This window comes from Vidua macroura, chromosome 7 (assembly GCF_024509145.1).
Source record: "Vidua macroura isolate BioBank_ID:100142 chromosome 7, ASM2450914v1, whole genome shotgun sequence".
Lineage (NCBI taxonomy): Eukaryota > Metazoa > Chordata > Aves > Passeriformes > Viduidae > Vidua > Vidua macroura.
The window spans coordinates 13,791,755-13,813,551 of record NC_071577.1 but is presented as its reverse complement, the minus strand read 5'-3'; the positions used below and the strand labels follow the sequence as shown (position 1 = coordinate 13,813,551).

Below are 21,797 nucleotides of genomic sequence, written 5' to 3'. Positions count from 1 at the left end.
TAGGGAATAAAATTGTTAAAATATGTTATGAAAATCTTCTCAAAGTGCCAGTTGGATAGCCGGCAGATAAGGCAAAAAGCAGGAAGAGTTTCCCCCCAAGTATGAAACCCTTGCTGCTGATAAGAAAGAATTATGATATAATCATCTTAACTTGCAAATCTGAACATAATTGCAAGTACAGGGGTGTTAGGTCTGGGTTTGTATTTTCTTCAGAACAGTTTTTTCATGTGCTGAAGGAGTCACATGTGGACTGTGTGTGTTGGTTTTGGCTTGTTTTTGGCGGCTTTTGTTGTCCTGGTGGTGTGGGTTTTTCCTTCAGGTTTTTTTTTTTGCTTCATACCTGATCAGCCCTACTTTTTGAGAAGTTACTCCGTGTTCTCTCTGCAGGTCTACTGTGCATTTCAATGATCTCAGTATTTCTAAACCTTCTGTCTAAGTTGCCCTTGAAAGACTGTTTTGTGGAGCATGCTGTATGAAAGATGAGTATATTACTTACACCAGAAATGTGTAATTTAGCAATTTCAGGTGCCTGCTGCTTGAACTTTGGTAAGTGCTGCTGATCCCTATCAGCACAATTGCATAGGGAAACAGAACAAACTTTTAATTAAACTCAGGCTTTGATTAAAAATGTTTGGTTGTATTTGAAGAGAATGAACTGAATTTGCTCTATGCCAGTATAACTAATAAAGTAAAAGGTCATAACTGTTGCCTAGATGGGGCAGTACCCGTAAAAGATTAGAGAAACTGTTTATGTTTAGTATAGTTTATGTGAGTGTATTTCCATTTGAAGTAGATGTAATGTATGGAATTGCTCAAAGATGATTAATGTTGCAAAAAGTAGTAGTATAACCCCTAAAAAGTTTGGCTATAAGGCCATCTCTGGTCTTTTACAAAGGGTAAATTTATTCCAGAAACTTGAGGAAAGGAAAAGCTCTGTTTTACCAACTGCTTTTGAAGAAGGTGGTGGTGGTTGGTTTTTTTTTTTTTTTTTTTTTTTTTTGTTTTGTTTTGTTTTGTTTTTGTTTTTTTAGCGGGAAAACTGTTCAGTATTACAAACAAAAACCCAGAGTATCTCTTAGTATGGATGAGGTTATGTAAAAGTGCTTGAAGATTAGAACATTGAGTCCTCAGTGAGGTTTTTTGGAGTGCAAGAAAATATGTTTGAAAACCCAGAACACTGTTTCTTTAAATTAACCATCTCTACATAAATTCCACTACCCTGTCCACACACAAAAAAACCCCCAAAACTTGGGGAAGCTTAGCTATGAAGCTTGCTGCGTGGATTTGCAGTGCTGCCTGTCAAATCTGTAATTTTTCATAATCTTGAAAGACTCAAATTTTCTAAATATACATTGGGACAGTATTTGACAAAAACTTTTAATTTTATTCAGGATATATATTGAAAATATGTATGAAAATAGTAGTGTGCATTTAAGGTCTTGCTCTTGTTTCTGTGGTGTTAGGAGGAGGAAGAAAAAAGTCTGTGTATTCCAACTGGAGTCATCAAGCACTTGTGGAAGGCTATTTTCTTTGTGTCTCTGTATCATTTTGTTGTTTGTTGTGGTTTTAGTATATTTTTTATGCTGGTCTATAGCTTAGATAAGTGAAAAATACTGTGGGAAAACTTGCCTAATATGGTGCATGAGAGATTGGGTTGATTTAAGTTGTTTCTGCTGTGTTTATGTTGTGTTCCTAAAGATATTATATATGAAGTTTTGCCCTAGAAAAAAAATAGTTTAAAGTTCAGGTTAAAAAACCCACAAAAACCATCCAGACACTCTCCCCATGTAACATCCCCATGTATGTTAGTAACTTAGTGTCCTCACTATTTAAAAAAAAAAACATGAAAAATGAATAATTTCACACTAAAATATTCATTAGTCCTTTCTTATGACTGGTTGGTTTGTATTCTGTTGTAATGTTGGTTTAACAGTAGAAGAATAATGACTGTAAACAATATGCATTGTGTTTAACTATTCAGCAGTGAAGATTAATTATTAAACTCATCCCAAGACAAAGGGGGTACCTGGTGTAGTTGTTGCACTAATTTACATTTACTACTGTTTTAATTCTCACACAATTATTTCACTGAGAGGCAGCGTATGCTTCCATGTAACAGGCCACAGAGTTCCAATTATAGTAAGCTGAGTTTCAGAGTTTCACGAGAGCTTCTAATAAGGTGATGAAAAAGGGCTACACTTCCTTTAGAGACACTGTTTCTTTGCCTGTTTTCTGTGAGGGAGAGTCCAATAAAGGCCATGTGATTTCCTGCTCTGGAGGAATCCTAGTGAAGTTAGTAGTAGGGCTTGCCATAAGCATCAATTTTTGTGGCACAATCACCTTAATCAGTTGGGTCAAATATCTTAATTGTTGGTGTTCACACAGCTCTTAATGATTGCATTATAGAATTAACATGGTCAGGTACATGTCAGGTAAATGTTTTATTTCTTATGTGTGGAACTTCTGACTGTCTGTCAAATCTCAGTATAAAATTAACAGTGGTTTTCTCTCTGTTTTGTGAGATTGTTCTTTGCAGTTCCTAAAACCCCTCTCTTAACTTTCAGAAAATTAGTATGACTGAAAATGACTGACGCTGAAATAATGCTGTGATGCATGACATGGAAGAAGACAAGTTGTTTGCTCTGCAGTGACAGCTGGAAGTAATAAAGGCATCTACAATTTTAACTGTGAAAGTTGAAGCAGATCTTAGATTTCAGAATTCTTGATGCTACTGTGCTTAATAACATCTTAATTATTATGGATCTTTAACTTGCCATTTTGAAAGTTTATTTGGAACTTTGTATTCTTACCTTATCATTTTTTAAAAGTCAGCAAGATGACATAATTTTAGCTATAACTGAGGTAAATTCAGATAAATTTGGAGATTACACTCATTTAAGAATTTGTGAATGTGTAAGTAAGTGTAGGGATGGGGGAAATTTGTCACTTCAGCGTAATCTATTTACACTCCTCTTCCCGGAGGTGGAGGCTTTACCATCTGGAAGTTGGAAAGATTAGAATAAGGGATTTCATTATTTTCAGCAGAGGATCCTCTAGGTTAGATCTCTTTGAGAATAGGGTGGGAGAAAGGAGGTTAGGTAAATTAATTAATGAATATGTAACCTAAATTCCATTTTGTGGAAATTACAGTTGGTAGGGAATACTGCAATAAGAAATATAAACTGGTATTGGAATATAGATGTGGTCTGGAATTGACTTCAACTTTTTAATGGATATTTTTATAATATAACAGGCATTTATTTCTCTCAAGTGACAATTTTACACCTCAAAAGTGGGAAGCTGCTTAGAACATTCAGCTGGTATTTCTAGAACGTTTCTGCATGAATTTCTTTTCTTTACAGACCAGATAGTGATCTTAGCATGATGTTTGCAGTCTTATTCCAAAGTGCATATTGGGGAGGTTTTGGTAGTGTGTCTTTTTGTTGATTTGTTTTATTTTGGTTTGAATTTTGTTTTGGTTTTGTTCCCACAGAAATTCTGTTTCAAGATTTCTCTTAGCCTGTGTCTGTTCATTTTTAGTAATTAGCACTGACTGCCTTAAAAAGACCACCTTAGCTGTGATTTTGCAAGTGTTAGTTTGCTGAGGCGTTTTTTTTAGGCTCCTTCTTTTACTATGTATTTTGCATCTTTAGTTATCTAGATTTAATTTACTTCATGAACCAAAACCATGAACGAGAATGTGTTTTGGGAGAGGTAGGGTTACACGGAAAGTAATTTGCATGGAAATGTTTTTGTAAGAAGTTAATGCAGACAAACTAGCATAGGAAGAGTTACTGCATATGAACTGATGCAAAGGGAGGATAAACCTGTATTGTCTGGCGTAGGATGGGTTATCACCAGGATCCTGACAAGAGAATGTTTTAGGTTTTGTGTAGGATGACTACATGAAGTTGTTTCTAAGGAAACTGGTGCTGAGAGAATAAGGTAACTTTTCTGTGGCTAACCTACGTGTGTGTGTATATATATATTTTTAAGTGCGTCAGGTCCTTATAATAGAATAATTAATGTGTGTTTTGTGGTATTTAAGGCTGCAGGATAATGTCTTTATTATTATTGTTTCCAAAATCCTGTAAGTAATGTAGAGGAGTGTTTTCTTGGAATACAGAAGATAAATTTCCTGTTCCATGTTCTTCAACTCTTCATCTCAACTATTTTCTGCTTTATTTGTTGCATGAACTCCTAGGAGAGGGATTTAGCCATGATTGTACAATTGTGTTTAATTCAGGTTCTGCTTATTTACCTCTATGAGGCACTTAAATTTTTCTCTGTAGAGTCACCTGACTTCTGTAGCTTTCTACAACTACTCTGTGCAATACTATGAAAACATCAGCCTTAAAGTAGTTTTTTAAAATGTTATACAGTGTCTAATTTCAGTGTTGTATTTTCATTCCCACTGTCCTAATTGTTTGTCTTCAGCAATTTTGTATCTGTAAAGCAGTTTCATTGTAGGAGTGGTAAAAAGATAGAAGCTGAGCTTTGTGGTGCTTGAAAAGGCACAGAAGATAATTTAGGGCTTAAAATGACTTAGAGGAGGCTTTTTAGAACAGATAGGCTACCTTTTCTTTACTCCTTTTTTGGCAGCTGCTGAAATTGATGTGACCTTTTTGATAAGAAATGGATCTTACTGTGCAAGTATGGTACCATGAAAGTTTACAAGACTATTATCAATCATCTTTGACTTCTCTGTGGTAAGGCTTTCTCACATTGTTGCTGATATCCAAAAAGAAAGCTTTTTAGCCTGGTTTTTCCTAGTGAGTCAGAGTGGGCAGAGAAGTAATGTCTTATCCAAGTTGTTTTGCATGACTAAGGCTTGTCTAATAAGGCTGGCAACCTAAATCCCACATAAAGAATACATCAGCATTTATATTTTAAAGTTGGAATGCATGCCTGTCTGCTGAAACTTGCAATTAAATTATCTAAAAACTAGAGTTGGAAGACTGCTCTTTCTATTAAGGAGAAGGCTTGAGCTGACAATTTAAATTAATAACTGTCCCAAGGCGATTATGCCTCTTTCTGTCTTTGTCAGTTTTTACCTTATTTCTCTGTACTGTGGAGCTGTATGGCCAAGAGAATTCTGGCAGAATGTTTGAACCTCTTTCAAATGGCAAACTGTAGTTGTAGCTCTGATTTATTGAGGACAATAGTTTTTAAATGTATTATTTTATGTTCTTACCAAAATGACAGTTTATGTAAGTGTCTACTAAATAGGATTCTGGTAGAATAATAAGTTTATGTATATGGATACAGGAAAATCATAATGATATTAATATAATATTTATCATAAGAGATGTATATTACAACACATATACTTTTAAGTAAGTACAAGAAGTCATCCACCAAAATGGAACATTTCCAAGGCTGGTTTTATTTTTTCTTGGGATTAGATCAGTGTGAGAATCAGACCCTTTTCTAGTGTGGAAACAGACCATACTGTGGCTGTTTAATATCTTCTGGTATATAATTTTAGAGTAGCTGGATGAAGCTGTATACACCTATATACTGAATGGTTAAGCAGGAAGTTGGTTTTAAGAGAAGTTTTTTTGTAAAGTATGTCAGTGAAGTGCTAGTTTACACCATTAAGTTTTCTTCTTTACTCTTCCTGTTCTACCACAGAAGTAACTATGTAAAACAGGTGTTACAATGTTTATCTACAATAGCTTCTTATTGTCCTCATGATATTTTATGCTAACTTGGTGTGAGAAACAGTACACTGTTAACAGTCTAAGATTTCTATCTTGGTGCATTCAAACATTTTATTTTTTATTACTCTATTACAAGAAGAAGTCCATTCTACCTTCTCAACCACTTAATTCCATGTGCTTCTAAGATAAGGAGCTCTTTATTTCTCTGTTTTAAAAACATTATTCCTATATCCAGGTTAGAAGTTATTTTTCACAATCCTTGTCTTCAACTGCTTCTTAGACATTTTTCTGTCGTATACATATTTCTTTTGTTTGCATCAAATGTAGGCCAGTATTTCAAATAAGAGCATATTACCAGTTTTGTATGCTCTACTTTCATGTTTTCAGATTTACTTTAAATGACTTTGTGTGATCAAGCATCTTGATTCATTTTCTGCTGCTGATGCATTCCTGAAGAGAAGTTTTCATTGCATCATCAAATGTATTATCTAGTCTTTATCCATTTAGTCTTTTGCACCTCGCATTCAGAAATAGCTCATCACAAGAAGTTCAGATTGTGCTTTTGTTATCTGCATTTATCAGCATGTTGCCTGGTTTTCTTCCTCCAGAGTTTCCCAGTCGCATTAGTGTGGGTGTGTGGTGGGGAAGCTTCTTTCCTGTGTACTTCTGACCACCTCATCTTATGTTGTCTTCTATCTATTCTGCTTTCCAGGGTGTTAATCATGTTTAATGCAGGTGCTCTTCTTATAGAGCTATGACCTTGCTGAATCAAAGAAACTGAAAGTATGTTTAGTTCAGAGTAAGGATGCATTCTTGATGCTTTCCATGCTACTTTTTTTACAGAAGCAGCATGGAAAAATCTTTCTTCAAATATGTTTCTTTCCATGCTCAGTAATGACTTATAGATATGAGAAGAGTGTTTACATAGCTTGGAAGAACAAGCTATAATTGATAATAGAGTTTTCTGTTCTTTTAGACTTGTCAGTCCATATGTTCTCTTACAGAAGTGGCACTGTGAAGAAATCGTGTAGCATGAAGCTTTATTCTTTTGGCTGACACAGTTCAGGTTTTAATTGCAAATTATTCTTTTCATGGCCTCTAAGGTAAAAATACATATTATTTTCATTCATTGTGCGGCTAGTACAAAATTTGCCTTATATGCATCATGCCATCTAGTATATAATGGCCAAGAACTGGACTCATTTTGAAGGGCGTGTCCTGTAATGTAATCTCTCCCATGTATGTTTAACTGGCCTTAAAACAAACATACAAACAAAAACCCTGAATAAAATACAAACCACCAACAAAAAGCCCTCTGCATACTTGAATAATCATATCTTCTTAAATATCATCCATGATGAATATCTAATCGGTGGCATTTCTTTTTTTCTTTCTAATCCCTACTGTTATAGTTGATAGTGTAGCAAGTGGTACTGGCTGAGATTATCTGGGTAATCATTTTGCTGTTGCAGATTGATCTTGGTTAGTCTTGGTTTAAATGCAGTCTGGTAAAGAATAATGTATTCAGTATGTGTTTTTTCTAAATGTAAGTGAAAAACAAGCTCTCTGACGAGCTTGGTTGATTAAACCCTTTTTTATTTCTTTTACTGTAGTCAGAAATTCTTGGGGAGTCATCTGAGTTTTAAGTTTCATTATTCTACTAGTATATTGTTGGAATAAACTTTTTTTTAGACTTTTATATTTTCAAAGGCAAAAATATTGAGAATGGTGAATTCACCATCCCTGGAGGGATTTAAAAACTGATGTAGATGTGACACTGAAGGACATGGTATATTGGTGGAGTTGGCAGTGCTGTGTTGCACAGTGGCTGGACTCAATGGTCTTAAAGGTCTTTTCCAATCAGGATGATTCTATGATTCCATGATTTGTGTGCATAGCACGATCAAGGAGAGTGCTCTGACTTGGTAAAATTCTGTTTCTTAACTGTAATTGACAGATGCACAGTGCAAGACTAACTTCCTTCAGAACAGAGTATTATAGCTTTAATATTAAGCATAAAGATTCCAGGTCTAATTTAATAGCCTTATGTGTCATATTCTGCTTGTTTATGCCAAATGAGTAAGTTTAGGAGAAAACATTTAAACTGTCATTTCAAGTGTGTTTATGGGGAAGCTTTCTGGTAATTGATTTTTTGTATTTGATTTTAACATTGAGTGACTGCATTCCTAACTATAACTTTTCCTGTTCCATGCTTTAATATGAATTCAAATTTGCTTACTTGTTCAATATTTAAGAAATCTTCATCAGACCATATGTAAAAATATTTTTGGTATGTTTTATTATTACTGTTGCTAATAACTAAATTTTTGATTAGTTTTTTATAGTTCCTATGTAAGAACCTTTGAATTGTAGTAGAAAAAAAAGTATAATGTTTTTAAAATAAGCATGAGAAATCTTTTATATTCCCTGTATTCTGTTTGCTTTGGGAGAGATGTGAACACTCTGGAAATGAAATTCAATACTCTTGGTTCAGGATACTTCAACCTTGAATAAATATGCACAGGGCTTAATGTATTGAACCAGTTTACTTTAGGAACACACCCACACAGTGTTTGATATATTTATATTTTTCCCCCCAAAGGTATAGCCAGCCAGGAGTGTAAGCATGAGGTGTGCTTTCCAGATGGCCATTTGAAAATCCCCGAGAGCCATCTGTGTGTGAGGCTGAGGCAGCCCCACAGCTGCTGTGCTCACGTGCCTCCGGAGCAGTGCCCAAGGTGCCCGGTGCAGCCCAGCCTGGCTGGAGTGGGATGGGGCTGAGCTGAGGGGCTCACCCTGCTTTCCTCAGTGCTCCTGGGCAGGGTCAGTGCAGCTTGTGTGCTGGCAGTCCATCAGCTGCCTGTCTTGCCGCTTTGTACAAGTCCTAAAAAATGTCTTTGATATCCAGGCAAATAATTTGAAAGGGAGAGATGATTTGTCCTAAAACAGAACCAGCAGTGACCATAGCCAGACCAGATGTGGATTGCTTCTGTATTGATACAGCATTTTGTGGTCTCAAGCTGATTCACACTGAAAGAAGTTCCCTAATAGGGAAGCTTGAAGCTCAGTGCATGGCAGAACCACTAATATACCTGGAGTGTGCTCCTATCTGTGTTGTTTTCCTCAGGCTCACTATGAAGAGATTCTTTAGCAAAAGGTGAGCTTTGGTGTAATATGTGATTTTCACAACAGCACTGAAATTTTGGCTCTGTAAGGAATATGTACCTAAGAAATAATAGTATGGGAGAGTCTTTGATATATTCAATTTAAGAATTACATGTTCTCCAAAGTCAGGGTATGAATTCAGTTCACATTTTATAAAATTATTACTTTCTTCTTTCATTTTATGCTGTTCTTTGTAAGTACTGTGCCTCACTAATATGGAAGGATTTTCTGCATAAGTGACAAAAACCTTTTTTTGGATGAAGGCGATTGCTCCCTTCCTCCTGCTGAAACACTGAGCCTTTTTTTTTTTTTTTTTTGAATGGCAAATTGCTTTATTGCAGAAGGATTCATGTGGACTTCGGAGGATTTGGTAAACTTCAGTTTGTAAGGCCAAAAAATGTTTACATTAATGCTTGTTTTACTTTACTATATTTTTTCCTGATTCTGTGATCATCGTATGTTTGGTTTTTTTTATCTTTTAGAAAACGAGGCAGTACTTGAAGGCTTGACAAATGCATCCCAGGTTGAAAAATTTCTGCATTCCTTCTCCTCTTCCTCCTTTAGAAAACTGACTTCTTTAAAGAGGTAAAGTCGAATGTTGCAGTTTTTTTTTCCCAGGCAGAGTGAACTAGAACTCAGCTTCTTCTGCAGCATGTGCTATGATGTTTGAAACTAAATTATATACATGTATCACTCTGATATGGTATCAGGATGTCTTTGTATACTTTTGTTTGCAGAGATCTAATTAGTTGTTCTGTTATTTTACAGAATTATTTTTCAGTGCTTCTGCTGAAATAAATCACTCAAGTGTTACTTGAATTAAATTAATGTTATTTCTGAATTTGTTGTATTTTAGGATGTTTTAGAATGCTTTGGAAATCTGAAGCAGTTCCTTGCCCACAAGAGAGTTGGTATTCTCTTCATGACTTCCTTCCAAGGGCCATTGAAAAAATTATACATTAACTCAAAAAATGTGTTGAGAAGCCTTTTATCTTATTTCACTTCACTTTTCATTTAACAAATACTGATTGTTCTTAAATTCAAATCTTTCAGAACTCAAAATAAGTAAGTTCTGAGAAGAGAATTGATGATTTCAGTCATGTAGTGTGGCTATTAAATGGTCATTGTAGGACTTCCATGATATAACTTGTATGTGAAACATACAAGTTCAATTTTTTGTTGAACCTAAATAATTTTCAAAACACAACTGAAAGACAACTGAAGCACTGAATCCTTCTTTTTCCTCCTTCCCCATTTATGCACAGCATTTTAGACTAAACAAAGAAAACCATTAAATTGCTATTAAAAATGGGACTGATTGTTCAAAATGCAACTTTTTTATTGTTTTGTATTATATGATTTTATTGGAAAGATAATAACAGCTTTTCATTGGGTAGGATTGTAAAAAAACCTAAATTTTCCTACCATAACTAATATTTAACTTCTTTTTTTTTTCCTTCTAAAGGTAAGAGAGAAGCAGAAGAAGTAAGAAAATGCTGGGATCAGAACGAGGTGTGGTGGAAGAATGGCTGTCAGAATTCAAGGTGAACTGAGAAGATTAATGATATCTAAACCATTGGCTTAATGCCACCCAACATAGTAGTGGGGTTTTTTAATATCAAATAATTAACATTTTAAGTATCTATTACTTGATCTTTCAATTTCTTACAATGCATGAAGCATGCAAAGGTTTGTGTAATTGAGTTGGCTGGTACATAATATGTAATGCATAATTCTAATAGTAATTTATTTCTACTGTTTGTTATTGTAGAGCAGAACACTGCAATAGTAATGTGGTCTTTTGAATGTGTATTTTGTGTAGGTCAAGCTGATAGAATTTAACTAACAGCTGGATAATGCAGCCCAAATTTGCAATTGAGGAACCTATTAATTTAAAAATAATTAGTATATATTTATTTGGACTATAAAAAAAATCAAAGAAAAATACTTTACTTTTCCCCCCCCATGATCTGCATAAGATTGTTTCATCATGAAGAGTTTGAAGTATTTTTAAGGTATTTTGCATGTGTTTAGTGAAATACAGGATAATGCATAAACAAGAAAACAGGATTTCAGGACTGATAAGAAATTAGTCTGTTATTTAAATTAAGAACTAGTAGTTCCTCACATCATTGATGAGAGTAAGTCATTATGTGCTATTGTTGGAAATTTGCTTAAGTTCCAAGGATGCAAAAACCACAAACATGGTTGCTTGGGGAAGACTATTATATATCATTCTATACTCTTGACACCTCTTAAATAAGTTGAATTGATCTGATAAACTCTTCAAAAAGATCCTGTTAAATACAGGCTATCAAGAAAGAGAGTCCTCATACTAAACTAGAGCAAATGATTTATGGACGATGAATCTAAACTGCTTTTGGATTTAACCCTGGAAGTGGTTAAGTGCTCCCAAATGCTATTTCTGTGGAGGACTTGTACTCAACAATTAGGTTACAAGTCTGAAAATTTACTGAACTTCAGGACTTTCCTTGGATGTTGGGATGAGGCTTCATTCTTTTGTGAAGATCTTGAATACTTGGAAGCATTTATTGGTCAGGGTAACCTTTTTTTTTTTTTTTTCCTTTAGGCATTACCTGAATCACAAATTTCCAGCTATGCAGCTACATTGCACCGAAAAAAACCACTGGTACCAGCTCTTTATAAGGTCATTCAAGACCCAAACAATGAGGTAGGAGATTTTAAAAAAAAATTGGTTTTACTGTCATTCCTGGATCTTTCACCTCTACAACTGAAACTGAAGAAACTAAATGAGAGGAAGATTGATAATTTTTTCTGATGTAGTCCAACATGGGTATCATCCCTCTGTGTAGTCTCTTGTTTTTTGACAGTTACTTTAATGCCTTTCTAGTAAGATGCAGTCTCATCTGCTTCCAAAAATAATGTTTATGCTGTCTGCTGGTTCTCCTAGCCACAGCTGACTGTCGTGGTTTTTTTGGTATGGGTTGGTTTTGGTGTTTTTGTTTTTTGTTTTGTTTTGTTTTTTGTTTTTTTTTTAGGGGGGGTTCAAGTTTGGTGGTTTTTTTTAATTTGGTTTTTTTTGAGTTCCCAGAAACCACCTTTCAGTCACAACTGAGACAAAGTAGGCCTTACAGTGAAACTCAAAAAGACCAATGTACTTCTTGTGTGGTGGCTTACTGCAGTGGAAGACGGAATCAATTTTTTAAATGCCATTAAGATAACAAGATCTTCTCGTGCTTATACTAGTATCACTTTTGTGTAATTTTGTTTACCCTGCTCTAAACAAGAGCAGAACCAGGGCCTCAAAATATAAATAGACACAATGAAAACTTAGCTTACCGTTGTACATAATTAATTTTGCAAGTGACGTTAAACTGAGCTTTCCAATCCATTGGCTTTTGTGAGGAGCATTTCTGGGCAAGTATGTGAAAATAACTTCTGAATAAATTGTGCAAGCATACCATTCTCTGACATATCAACTACTTTAGATAAAATGCTTACAAATACTTGGTGTATCATCCGTGACTTCTCATATATTTATAAATTAAATGGGTAGTGTACACAGCAAGGAAGTTCTTTATTTTGCCAAGTACAGCTCAGCTGTTTTAGAAACCCGAATGCTTGATTGAGCTTCAAGGAGGTTGCATAATGCTCATGCAATTAAAAAAAAAAAAAAAAAAAAGGCTTCATAGTTGTCAGCTTCATTTCAGTATTATAAATAACCTGCATAGTGACCTTTTTCTTTGTGGAGAAAAGCTGCTGTTATTCTCTCTTCAACCTGAAGCCACCATTGCTGGTGTCTATGCGTTTGTGTTTGTGTAGACTCCTGAAAATGTAAAAGCTTCTCATTGCTTTGAGAATAAGCATTTATTTTATTTAAAGAGCAAAGAACCAGATTTGCAAAAAGGGTATCTTTTTAGGGTGATCTTATGTTACTGCTCACTGATGCTTGTCAAATATTACTCTTTGGAACAGCTGTTGCTGTTTGGGCCTGATTCTGATAGCACAAGCAATCCTAGACACAAAGATGTCCAGCTTCAGGTTCTACTAGTTAAGGCAGAATGTATTTCCTTGTTGTACTTCTTCCAAAGTATTTGCTTGTGAGGAATGTAACCAAAGTGAATTCATTACTTTACATAATTCTATAGTAATATTTGTCTCTAACTGAGAGGGGTTTTTAAATATGCTGTATAGGGCATTATTTGTTAGAAGGGTAATTCATGGCTTATGAAGATTACCTGTGGTAGACTATTATAAAAATACACTTTCTGGATTCTTAAACTTGATGGGCAAGTAATTCTTTCGTGCAATTTAATCATAAAGTTGACTGATTTTTAAAACTTCTAGAAAGTGGCAAACTGTTTAGGGCAAACATGAACTTTTCTAGAATCACATCATTCTATCTTGATAAGACCAGGATTATTAATTTAACATGGAATCAGCATATTTAGGAACCAAACAACCAAGCTGTTTCTCTCTCACCTCAGCAGGGGTCTATTATTTGTGAGCTATTAAATGAAGGCAAGCATATTGACAAGTTAAATACAGTTGTTACTATTTGCCTTTGAGGAAGTGCCCTGACATTTTTAAAGATAAAGATGACTGGAGCAGAAATTTGCATATAGTGTAGAGAGTGATCTTGCTTATAAACAGCTAGTTTAACTGAATAATACATTGATTTTTGTGTAGTATTGGAATTCACAAGTAAAGAGCTTTTGAAGTACTGTTTTTCAGATAGTTTTATAATTTTTAGGGTTTTTTATGGCTGTAGACAATACTCTATGGATGTCAAGTTACTGCACTACTGAAATTCAAATATTGAATATTCATGTGGTGCTAATTAGATTTAACTCAGGGCAGCAGCTATGAAACAGAGTGAGATCACCTTTGTAATGCCAAGCAAGCCCAGACCCAGTACTCTTGAAATAATAAAAGGTTTCATCCATTATAATATAGTTAATTCTAAAGTAAGCACATTTTATTTTCTACAATTGAATTCTTCAAAAAGACAAGTATTTCCAATATTTGTCATGCATTTTCTAAAGCATTACATTTAACTTCAAGATATGACTCTTAGGATTTGGAAAACTTGTAAAATAAGCCAAAGGAAGGCTATTCATCATCTTCCTTAAAACTTGACTGGGTTGCATCTCTGTGAGGTATAAAATGAAGAGTGAAAATTAGATAATTGACGCTTGCTGTATGTTTAAGCCAGGGAAAATGTCATTTGTTTTTTATGCTTATTGCTGCTTATGCTAATAGGAAAGATCTTATAATTAAAATGGTTTTGTTTGTTAGGAAAAGGAGAGGATTGTAAGAGCTATTTTACTTTGGATTTTTTTTTCTGACTTCTGTGCTACTCAGTTTGCTTTAACTTTGGACTGAAAGATCTTAGAGATTAAAAAATATGTGCCAGTTCATGTGTACACCCATTACTGATGACAAAAGCTCCATTTCCTCTGTTTATCCATGTCTTCTCAGTATGTGTATTCAGAGAATTACTTGGAAGAGGCTGGCTCTTTGGAAAGCCAGATAAGTAGGATGCGAGGAAAACATTTGTTCTTTCTCAGAGTGTCAAATTTTGTGTTTCCAGGTGGGAGGCTATCATACTGTACTTTGATAGGAAAATTCTGGGTGTTTGTGCTCTTGAAAATATTGGTGTTGTAGCATCTTTGTGATGGCAGCTTTTTCTTGTGGAAAAAGCTTACAGCTTTTCTTACAGCTCTGAGGACACCAGAAGTGCTACAGTAGTCGCAGGTTTTTACCTAAGTAATTGCAGTTCTTAAACATTTTCCACAACAAATATGACAACTACTAAAAATAAGGAGAATTTGAATGCTTGCAGCACCACTGACTGGATATTGCTTGTATCTTTTTAGGGAGAATGTCTCCCTAGTCTAAGAAGACTAATTTTATAAAAATTTCATGTGAACGTAGGTAGAATAAACTTAGTAACTGCTCTGGTTGAGTGGCATCTGACTTAGCTAAAATAAATTTTCCTTTCCCACTATTTTTAATGGGACTTGGATTAGACTGGCTGATTTCAAATAGGAAACAGCTTTAGGCTGCTGTCATCTCTAATCTAATACGAGTACTATTTATAGCATTGCCATTGTATATATCTGGTTTCAGATAATATTTTTAGTTTTCCTTGCACTTGTCAGCTCGCTGCAGATACACTTGCATCTTTTGTTTTCAGAGGTTTCTTTTTCTTTCTGTTCTCCTCTTGATCATATTTTATTTTAAAGAAATACGTATAAATTTATTTAGTGATGTCTGAATTACTTAGTAACCACTTTTTAAATTTGAACACTAAAATATGTTAGGCCTTTCATAAAGCAAGGATACAGTTCTATTTCTGAGGATTAGAACATTTACTGTAACAGTTGGTTTTAATAATTTCTGTCACTTTTAGATAGGAGTTTCAATTAAGCAAATAATCATTAAGAAAGGATATACTTATGCCTCTTTTGAACATAAAGTGCTATATATGTATGAAATACTAGAATAAGTATAATACCAGAAAGCTGTACCATTTTTTCCTTAAAGTGATTTTAACAGAAGCTTTACAGACTTCTAATTTCATTTAGATCCCAAGCCAAAACTTAAGTGGTTGGTTATTTTATATCTTTCTATCTGTCTTTCTATGTATGCATATAAATATAGGTATGTATGTGTATAGACAGACAGATTTATATGACTTGTGAAAATCCATTTGTTCTAAATGACTGGACTTCTCTCATTCTGTATCAGCTTTGTCAGTGTCATTTTTCTTGGCTCTCCTTGCAGAGTCTCTCTTTGCTTCTGTTGTAAAAGCTGGCTTCTAGCTTAGAGTAACAAGTCTGTCAATCAGAAGCCTTGTTACAGAAGGTACTTACACCAGAGCCTTGTTTTATAAGAGATTTCTCTGACAGATGAGTTTTATTTTACGTAAATGTCATGTTATGGCTTACGTCATCAGTGATTAAGTACGGTGTGCTACACTGACCAGAATATTGTGTGTTGGAGATGAAACCGTTTCCTGGGTGATGCTCTCTTAATAGATAATTCTGTCAAGTGTATGCTTTATGTTTGTGCTATACCAGTATAGAATATCTAAGTGTAAATATAGGTATGTGAAATTGTACATTCCTAGAGCTTTATGGCCTTGCACATTTATCAAACATTCCAGCTATTCACTTGCAGAAATGTTGGTCCCTTTGCTGTTAGCAAGGGACTCCTAAGTTTTTTAAGAGAATGGATGGTTCACAATAAACCACAGAAATATATCTTTGTGCAGCATAGCAAAAGTGTGACTCTCAATTCTACAGGAAGTTGATGATTATGATGAATAGACAAATTAATGAAAAAAGAATGCATCAAAGTCCATGAAATGTGCTGCTAATTCTCTGAAAGTCCCAGGTGCATATGCCTGAGAGTGAAAGGAGGGTCATATATGCCTTATCTAATCTGTATGTCTGTATGCCTAAGAGAGCTGCATGAAGCATGTACTGTTAAAAATAAGACTTGAGATTCTGGCCTCTATTTTCTTACTCTGTAACTCTTCTATATTAATATGGATGCCTTAGGTTAAATGTATGCCTCTGTTTTTTTGGACAGTGAATCCCATAAATATTTTCCTTATGTCAGATCATCCCATTTGGTACAACACAATATTAGATAGTGGTCACAAACCTTACAAAAATTTGTCTTGGAAGTTTTAAATTTTTTCTCAATTTTTTTTCCCTCAAGTTTTGATTTTGGTAATAAAAACTTGATTAGTCATAGGAAAGAATGAGACTGGTCAGTGTGGTTCTTTCTGCTTTTTTTCCTGTTCCCTAACAGTTCCAAGGATGAATCTTAGGTATTGGTTTAGCATGGTAGGCTCTTAAAATGGCATGTTTACCTCATGCTTTTATCACACTGACTCAATAGGGGCCTTTATTTTCATTATTGTAGTGAAACCTGAAGTGCAACTCAAAATTAATAGATCAGTTTGCATTGTAATGAACACGCTTGGTTATTGGTTTTGAAACTCAAAAGGTGTAGGTAAGAAATTAATTCATATTTTTGTCAATGGACTTGTCATTAGCAGCTGATCTTTAACCTTTGTACTTTCATAGACCTTACAGCTGCACTTAACTTTTACGGTGCACATAGTTCAAAACACGTGTCTGTCACACGCCTTAAATTAGTACCTGTACAGAAAATAAATCTTGTACTGGCAGCCCTAGAGAAGAATCTTCTCAAAGCACACATGGTAGTGGCTGTGGTGGCCACATGTCCAAATACTGCATACCAGTGGCCCTCAGGTCTGTCCTTATGGATCTCCTTAAATAGAATGCAGATACCAGTGTGATTCATTCACTCGCTTGCCAGCAGGGAATGCAATTTTTATTGATTGCAATGGCTATATCATATAGCCTCTAGATTTGTTGTTTCACTCTCCCTTATTAGAGAAGCCTACCAGTAACTAATTAGCTTTTGTACCTTTCCACAGCTCCTGGAGCCTGTTTGCCACCAGCTCTTTGAACTTTATCGGAGTTCTGAAGTTCGACTCAAAAGATTCACGCTGCAGTTTTTGCCAGAGCTGATCTGGGTTTATCTGCGTCTCACTGCCAGCAGGGATAGGCAGAGTAATGGCTGCATTGAAGCATTGCTGCTTGGCATTTACAACCTGGTGAGTGAGATGAGTGGGAATGGCTGAGGAAAGCTTTGATCTGAAGTTTTGCATCACTGACCACTGGGAATAAAGTAAATTGCTGGAATAACATATTTAAAATTAAAATACACTTAAAGGAAAGTGTATTTAATACAGAGAAAAGCATAATGTAATGAAGGTTTAGTAAAGATGTTTTTGCAGAAATACATATTTTTAAATTATCTTCTTTGGAAAAAAACATTTTCACTGAAAAGAATCATCTCATGGGCTTTCTCAAACTTTTATATATTTCTGTTTGTAAGGACAGGTAGCCCTTCTTTATGTTGCAAAATACGACTTCTTATGATTGTCAGGCTCATATGCTTAGTCAGTCTTGATGTATCACTTCCCCTGCCCTCCCACATACTCTGAACATGTCTTTTTTAAGGGTAGTTTGATGATGAAGCCACTCTGAATGTGAGCACTCAGATATATGCATGTGTCCATTTGAGTCAGATAACTGTCTTGAGGGGAACTGTGGTTTTAAGAATAAGTAAAAGTAACTGTAAATTATTAAATTTGGCTGTTAGATGCAAAAGCAGTTTTTTACATCCTTACCCTGGCCTGGAAATGTTTTCTTTTGTAATGTTATGAGGCTGTTTGATAAATTCAGCAATACTGCCACAAGAGACATTTTCCTGTGGGAATTTCCGTGGTATAGGACCTTAAAACATACTCTACTGAATATCACCCTTCCCTCTAATGTCATTGTAAACCCCTCCTTTCAATTGTGGGTTGTATTTCTATGCATAATACACAGAATAGGCAAACTGTGACTCTTAAAAATAAAATGTATTCTAGTTATGTGTCTGTAGATCAGCTCTAACAACTGGAAGATCTAGTTATTTTAGATTTATTTTGATAGAAAAAAAACACTGGAAACTGCTTGGAAACAGATTTTTTTGTACTGTCTATTGGATTGAAGTAGAACATTTATCTTTCCTCCCCTTTTTTTCATGAATGTTCTGCAGTTCATTTGAAAGTCATGTTGGTGACTCATATTCTTTAAGGACAGTAATTTCTTCATTCTCTGCATATTCAGAAAGAAAAAGACCTCAAAATGAACAGTGGCTCCCACAATTTTTTTTTCTTTAATGAAGCTGATATTTTTCTGCACATCGACTGAGAGTGAAGTTATTTTCTGAATACTTAGAAAGTGAAAGGGGTAAATAAATCTTTTGTGTTCTGACAAATTCTGTCAGCCATCCTCCTGTTATAATCCTTGAAGCCTGCTACAAGTACTGAGCTGCCCTGGGCTAAACTTTTACATAAACTGGAATGACTGGAGCTTATTGTTTGAAAATTTGCTGTACAAAGTGCAAAGGCAGGATTTTAGATTCCTTTTTGTTGTAGTCTTATGTAATTGCTCTCAGTATATTTTCTTTTAAAACTGCAGGGTTTGCTTATGTAGTAGCCTAGCAACTGCAAAATCTGACCAGTTTGAAAGCCTTTGAAGAAAACACTGTGTGTGTTTCCTCCTGAGGAAACTTTGCCAGTCCCCTTGATTTCACCTTTTCTCTGTGGCACATTTATTATGAAATACTACCCATTGTCAGCAAGTGACTCATCAGCCCTTCTCTGTCAGTATCTTTAGTCTTACTGATTAAGCAGCGAGTGTTGGGGTTTTTTTTAAGTATTGCACACTAATTCTGCAGAGCAGTTTGTGATAGAGGTAGTTTCCCACTTATTAAATATGTATGTTGATATTGTTGATATTCTGCAAATGCACAAAGTCCTTGGGGTGTTAATAGTCTTATCAGATCAGGACATCTAACTTATTTGTTAAATTCCTTCTAAGAGCTGAAAGTTATTCCAAATCCTGTCTCCTTACTTCTGTTTGAGTTCTGGTTTTGTTTTTAACGCAGGAAATTGCTGACAAAGATGGAAATAACAAAGTTTTGTCTTTTACCATCCCTTCATTATCTAAACCCTCAATATATCATGAGGTAAGAGAGCTACTACGGTAAATTAAAATTGGATCCATTAGAGGAATGGAAACTGGATCCATTTGATGCTACAGGCTATTTTAGGTGCATCTTGTTGTAGAAAGTTTTCAATGTCTGTAGCTTGCAGTTAGTGTAATAGAATGCTATAGAGTTTGTAGAAGAACAGGAATTTAAATGTTCAAAAATATTTGACTGCCTGTTTTTAATATAGTTATGTTGTAGTTGCAACTGTTTTTTTGCACCTCTTACATGTTAGCATAAAAGCAGTCTTCCTTCTAACTCTTCCTTAGTTCATTTAGAACTTGCAATTGTGTTTTTCTTTCACTAATGTTTCTGGACAAAAGGTCTGTGTGATCAGGACAAACTTACTGTACGTGGATATGTAAGAATCAAAGTTGAAAATTGTTCTCACCTGCTGTATTACTTGTGTGTACACTTTAAAACAATGAAACCAGGTAATGTTTTTAGATCTACTGTATTCTAGAGTAATCTCCATTTTTACAGATCACAAGATAAGTGTGTCTTTTGCCTTAGGTAGTTAGGAGCTTTAATGCTTTTGGGGAATTTTTACTTATGACTTAACTTCTCTGCCCTCCTTCCCTTCCTTCCTTCTCCTGCCACCTACTTCTAGCCCTCTACCATTGGATCCATGGCTTTAACTGAAGGAGCATTAAGTCAGCATGATCTTATCAGAGTAGTTTACAGTGATCTTCATCCTCAAAGAGAAACCTTCACAGCACAGAATCGGTAGGTTAATATTAATATTAACTCTTAATATTAAAGGTGCTTCACTAGGGAGACAAACTTTAAACAAAACAAAAGTATTTTGTGATCAATCCTTTCTCAGCATTAAGTGCTCAGAAATAAATCTAGAGAACAGCCTTAGTAATATTGAATTTAATTTTTTTTCTTTGTTCCATCCTTGTATGTTCTGCTAGTTAATTTTGAAGAATAACTTTTCTGTCATTTCTGTGCCTGCAAGGAATATCTTTCGTTTTATGGCTGTCTATTCAATTTTTCCTGGAAGTGTAACAAAATTCAGCTTTGAATCAGGGCCTATGACTCCTTTTATTCTGGAAAAAGGAAAAGGAGCTAAGTGGGTAGACAGAACCAGGAGTGAGAGAAATTGCCCTGCTGTTTAATGACTGTTAGCTTTACCTGTGTCTAAAGATAGCACTGGGAAAACTGATAAAATAATTTTGAATGTGTTGCAGACATTTCCGCTTCTATAACTGTCCAAATATTATGCCATATCTCGTTTCCTTCATAGTTCCTGTATATGCTAATGGATTTCTGGATTTTCAGAAGAATAAATGTTTATAGTGAACCTTTAGTATCCTGTTTCAAGTTAGTGAATTATAATGAAAGACGATTAAAGGATTTGTGTGTTTACTTCTGATAGTTCTTCCTGTAGGGTGCTTTTTGAGACTGAATTGTAGATTTCTTGTGTTAAATTTCAATGAAATATTAAGAATATAAACAATGCAAGATTTTGCCCCTTCTCTTTTCAGGTTTGAGGTGCTGAGCTTTCTTATGCTGTGTTACAATTCAGCTATTGTCTACATGCCTGCTTCTTCTTACCAGTCACTTTGTACGATGGGTTCCAGGTGAGACACTTGCCTTTGAGGTAGTCTTCAGGGTCATCTAGACTTTCAAATATTCATCCAGTAAAGAAAAGTACTTTCTGGTGGGAATAGATTGGTTCTTGGTATGCTTCCATCATTTTCACTTGAGCTGTGGCTATGCTAAATTTGCCAGATATGTTTCATTTTCCTACATCTGAATATTAGATCTGTTCTTTCAGTAGAGAAGCAAGACTACATTTTATATGCAAGGGATATCTGTTGTTTTGGAGACAGTGCCACAGTTGCTATGTATCAGTGGCCATGTGTTGCTTCCATGATGAAGATTCAGATAGTAAACTGATTCAATAAGGATATAATAAATTATCCTGGTTTTAATGTAGGCAGTATATAGGAGGACAGGCTCCTTTTTCAAGCGTCAGAAATATTTCTTACAAGGCAGCAAAGAGCAGTTCTCAAGTCTATAATATGTGTGTTATCTGACTTTAGGTATAAGGTGTCTTGCATGCTGTCATCCTACATTAGATGGGAGGTGACATAATTGTCTTCTGTATGACTGAAATGTTTCCTATAGGGAAAATTGGTTTCTGTTACTGAATTTGAGGGAGAGTCTTCTGTCTGGTAGTAGAGAACATCTTGCCACCCCTGTTCTTTAGAAGCTGGTTCTGATTTGAGGAAAACAAGTGGAGTTAGTGACTACATGGGTGTAGCACTGGACTATCAGCCAGCTGCATATCAAGGCACTGCTACAAAACTTCTCTAATGATTAGGAATGCAA

At 35.0% G+C, this 21,797-nt stretch overlaps 1 protein-coding gene across 4 annotated transcripts in view; it reads left to right on the top strand.

The window, feature by feature from the left end:
- Positions 1-21,797, top strand: part of LOC128809710 (origin recognition complex subunit 2-like) — a 68,933-nt gene that overhangs the window by 9,576 nt on the left and 37,560 nt on the right. For all 4 annotated transcript variants that reach the window (XM_053981915.1, XM_053981916.1, XM_053981917.1 and 1 more), the window contains 7 exons: positions 9,311-9,413; positions 10,294-10,372; positions 11,419-11,520; positions 17,290-17,469; positions 19,356-19,436; positions 20,068-20,183; positions 20,948-21,043. In XM_053981915.1, the coding sequence (XP_053837890.1) occupies positions 10,322-10,372; positions 11,419-11,520; positions 17,290-17,469; positions 19,356-19,436; positions 20,068-20,183; positions 20,948-21,043 (626 nt within the window). In that variant the 5' untranslated portion in view covers positions 9,311-9,413; positions 10,294-10,321. The remainder of the gene's footprint in view (positions 1-9,310; positions 9,414-10,293; positions 10,373-11,418; positions 11,521-17,289; positions 17,470-19,355; positions 19,437-20,067; positions 20,184-20,947; positions 21,044-21,797) is intronic.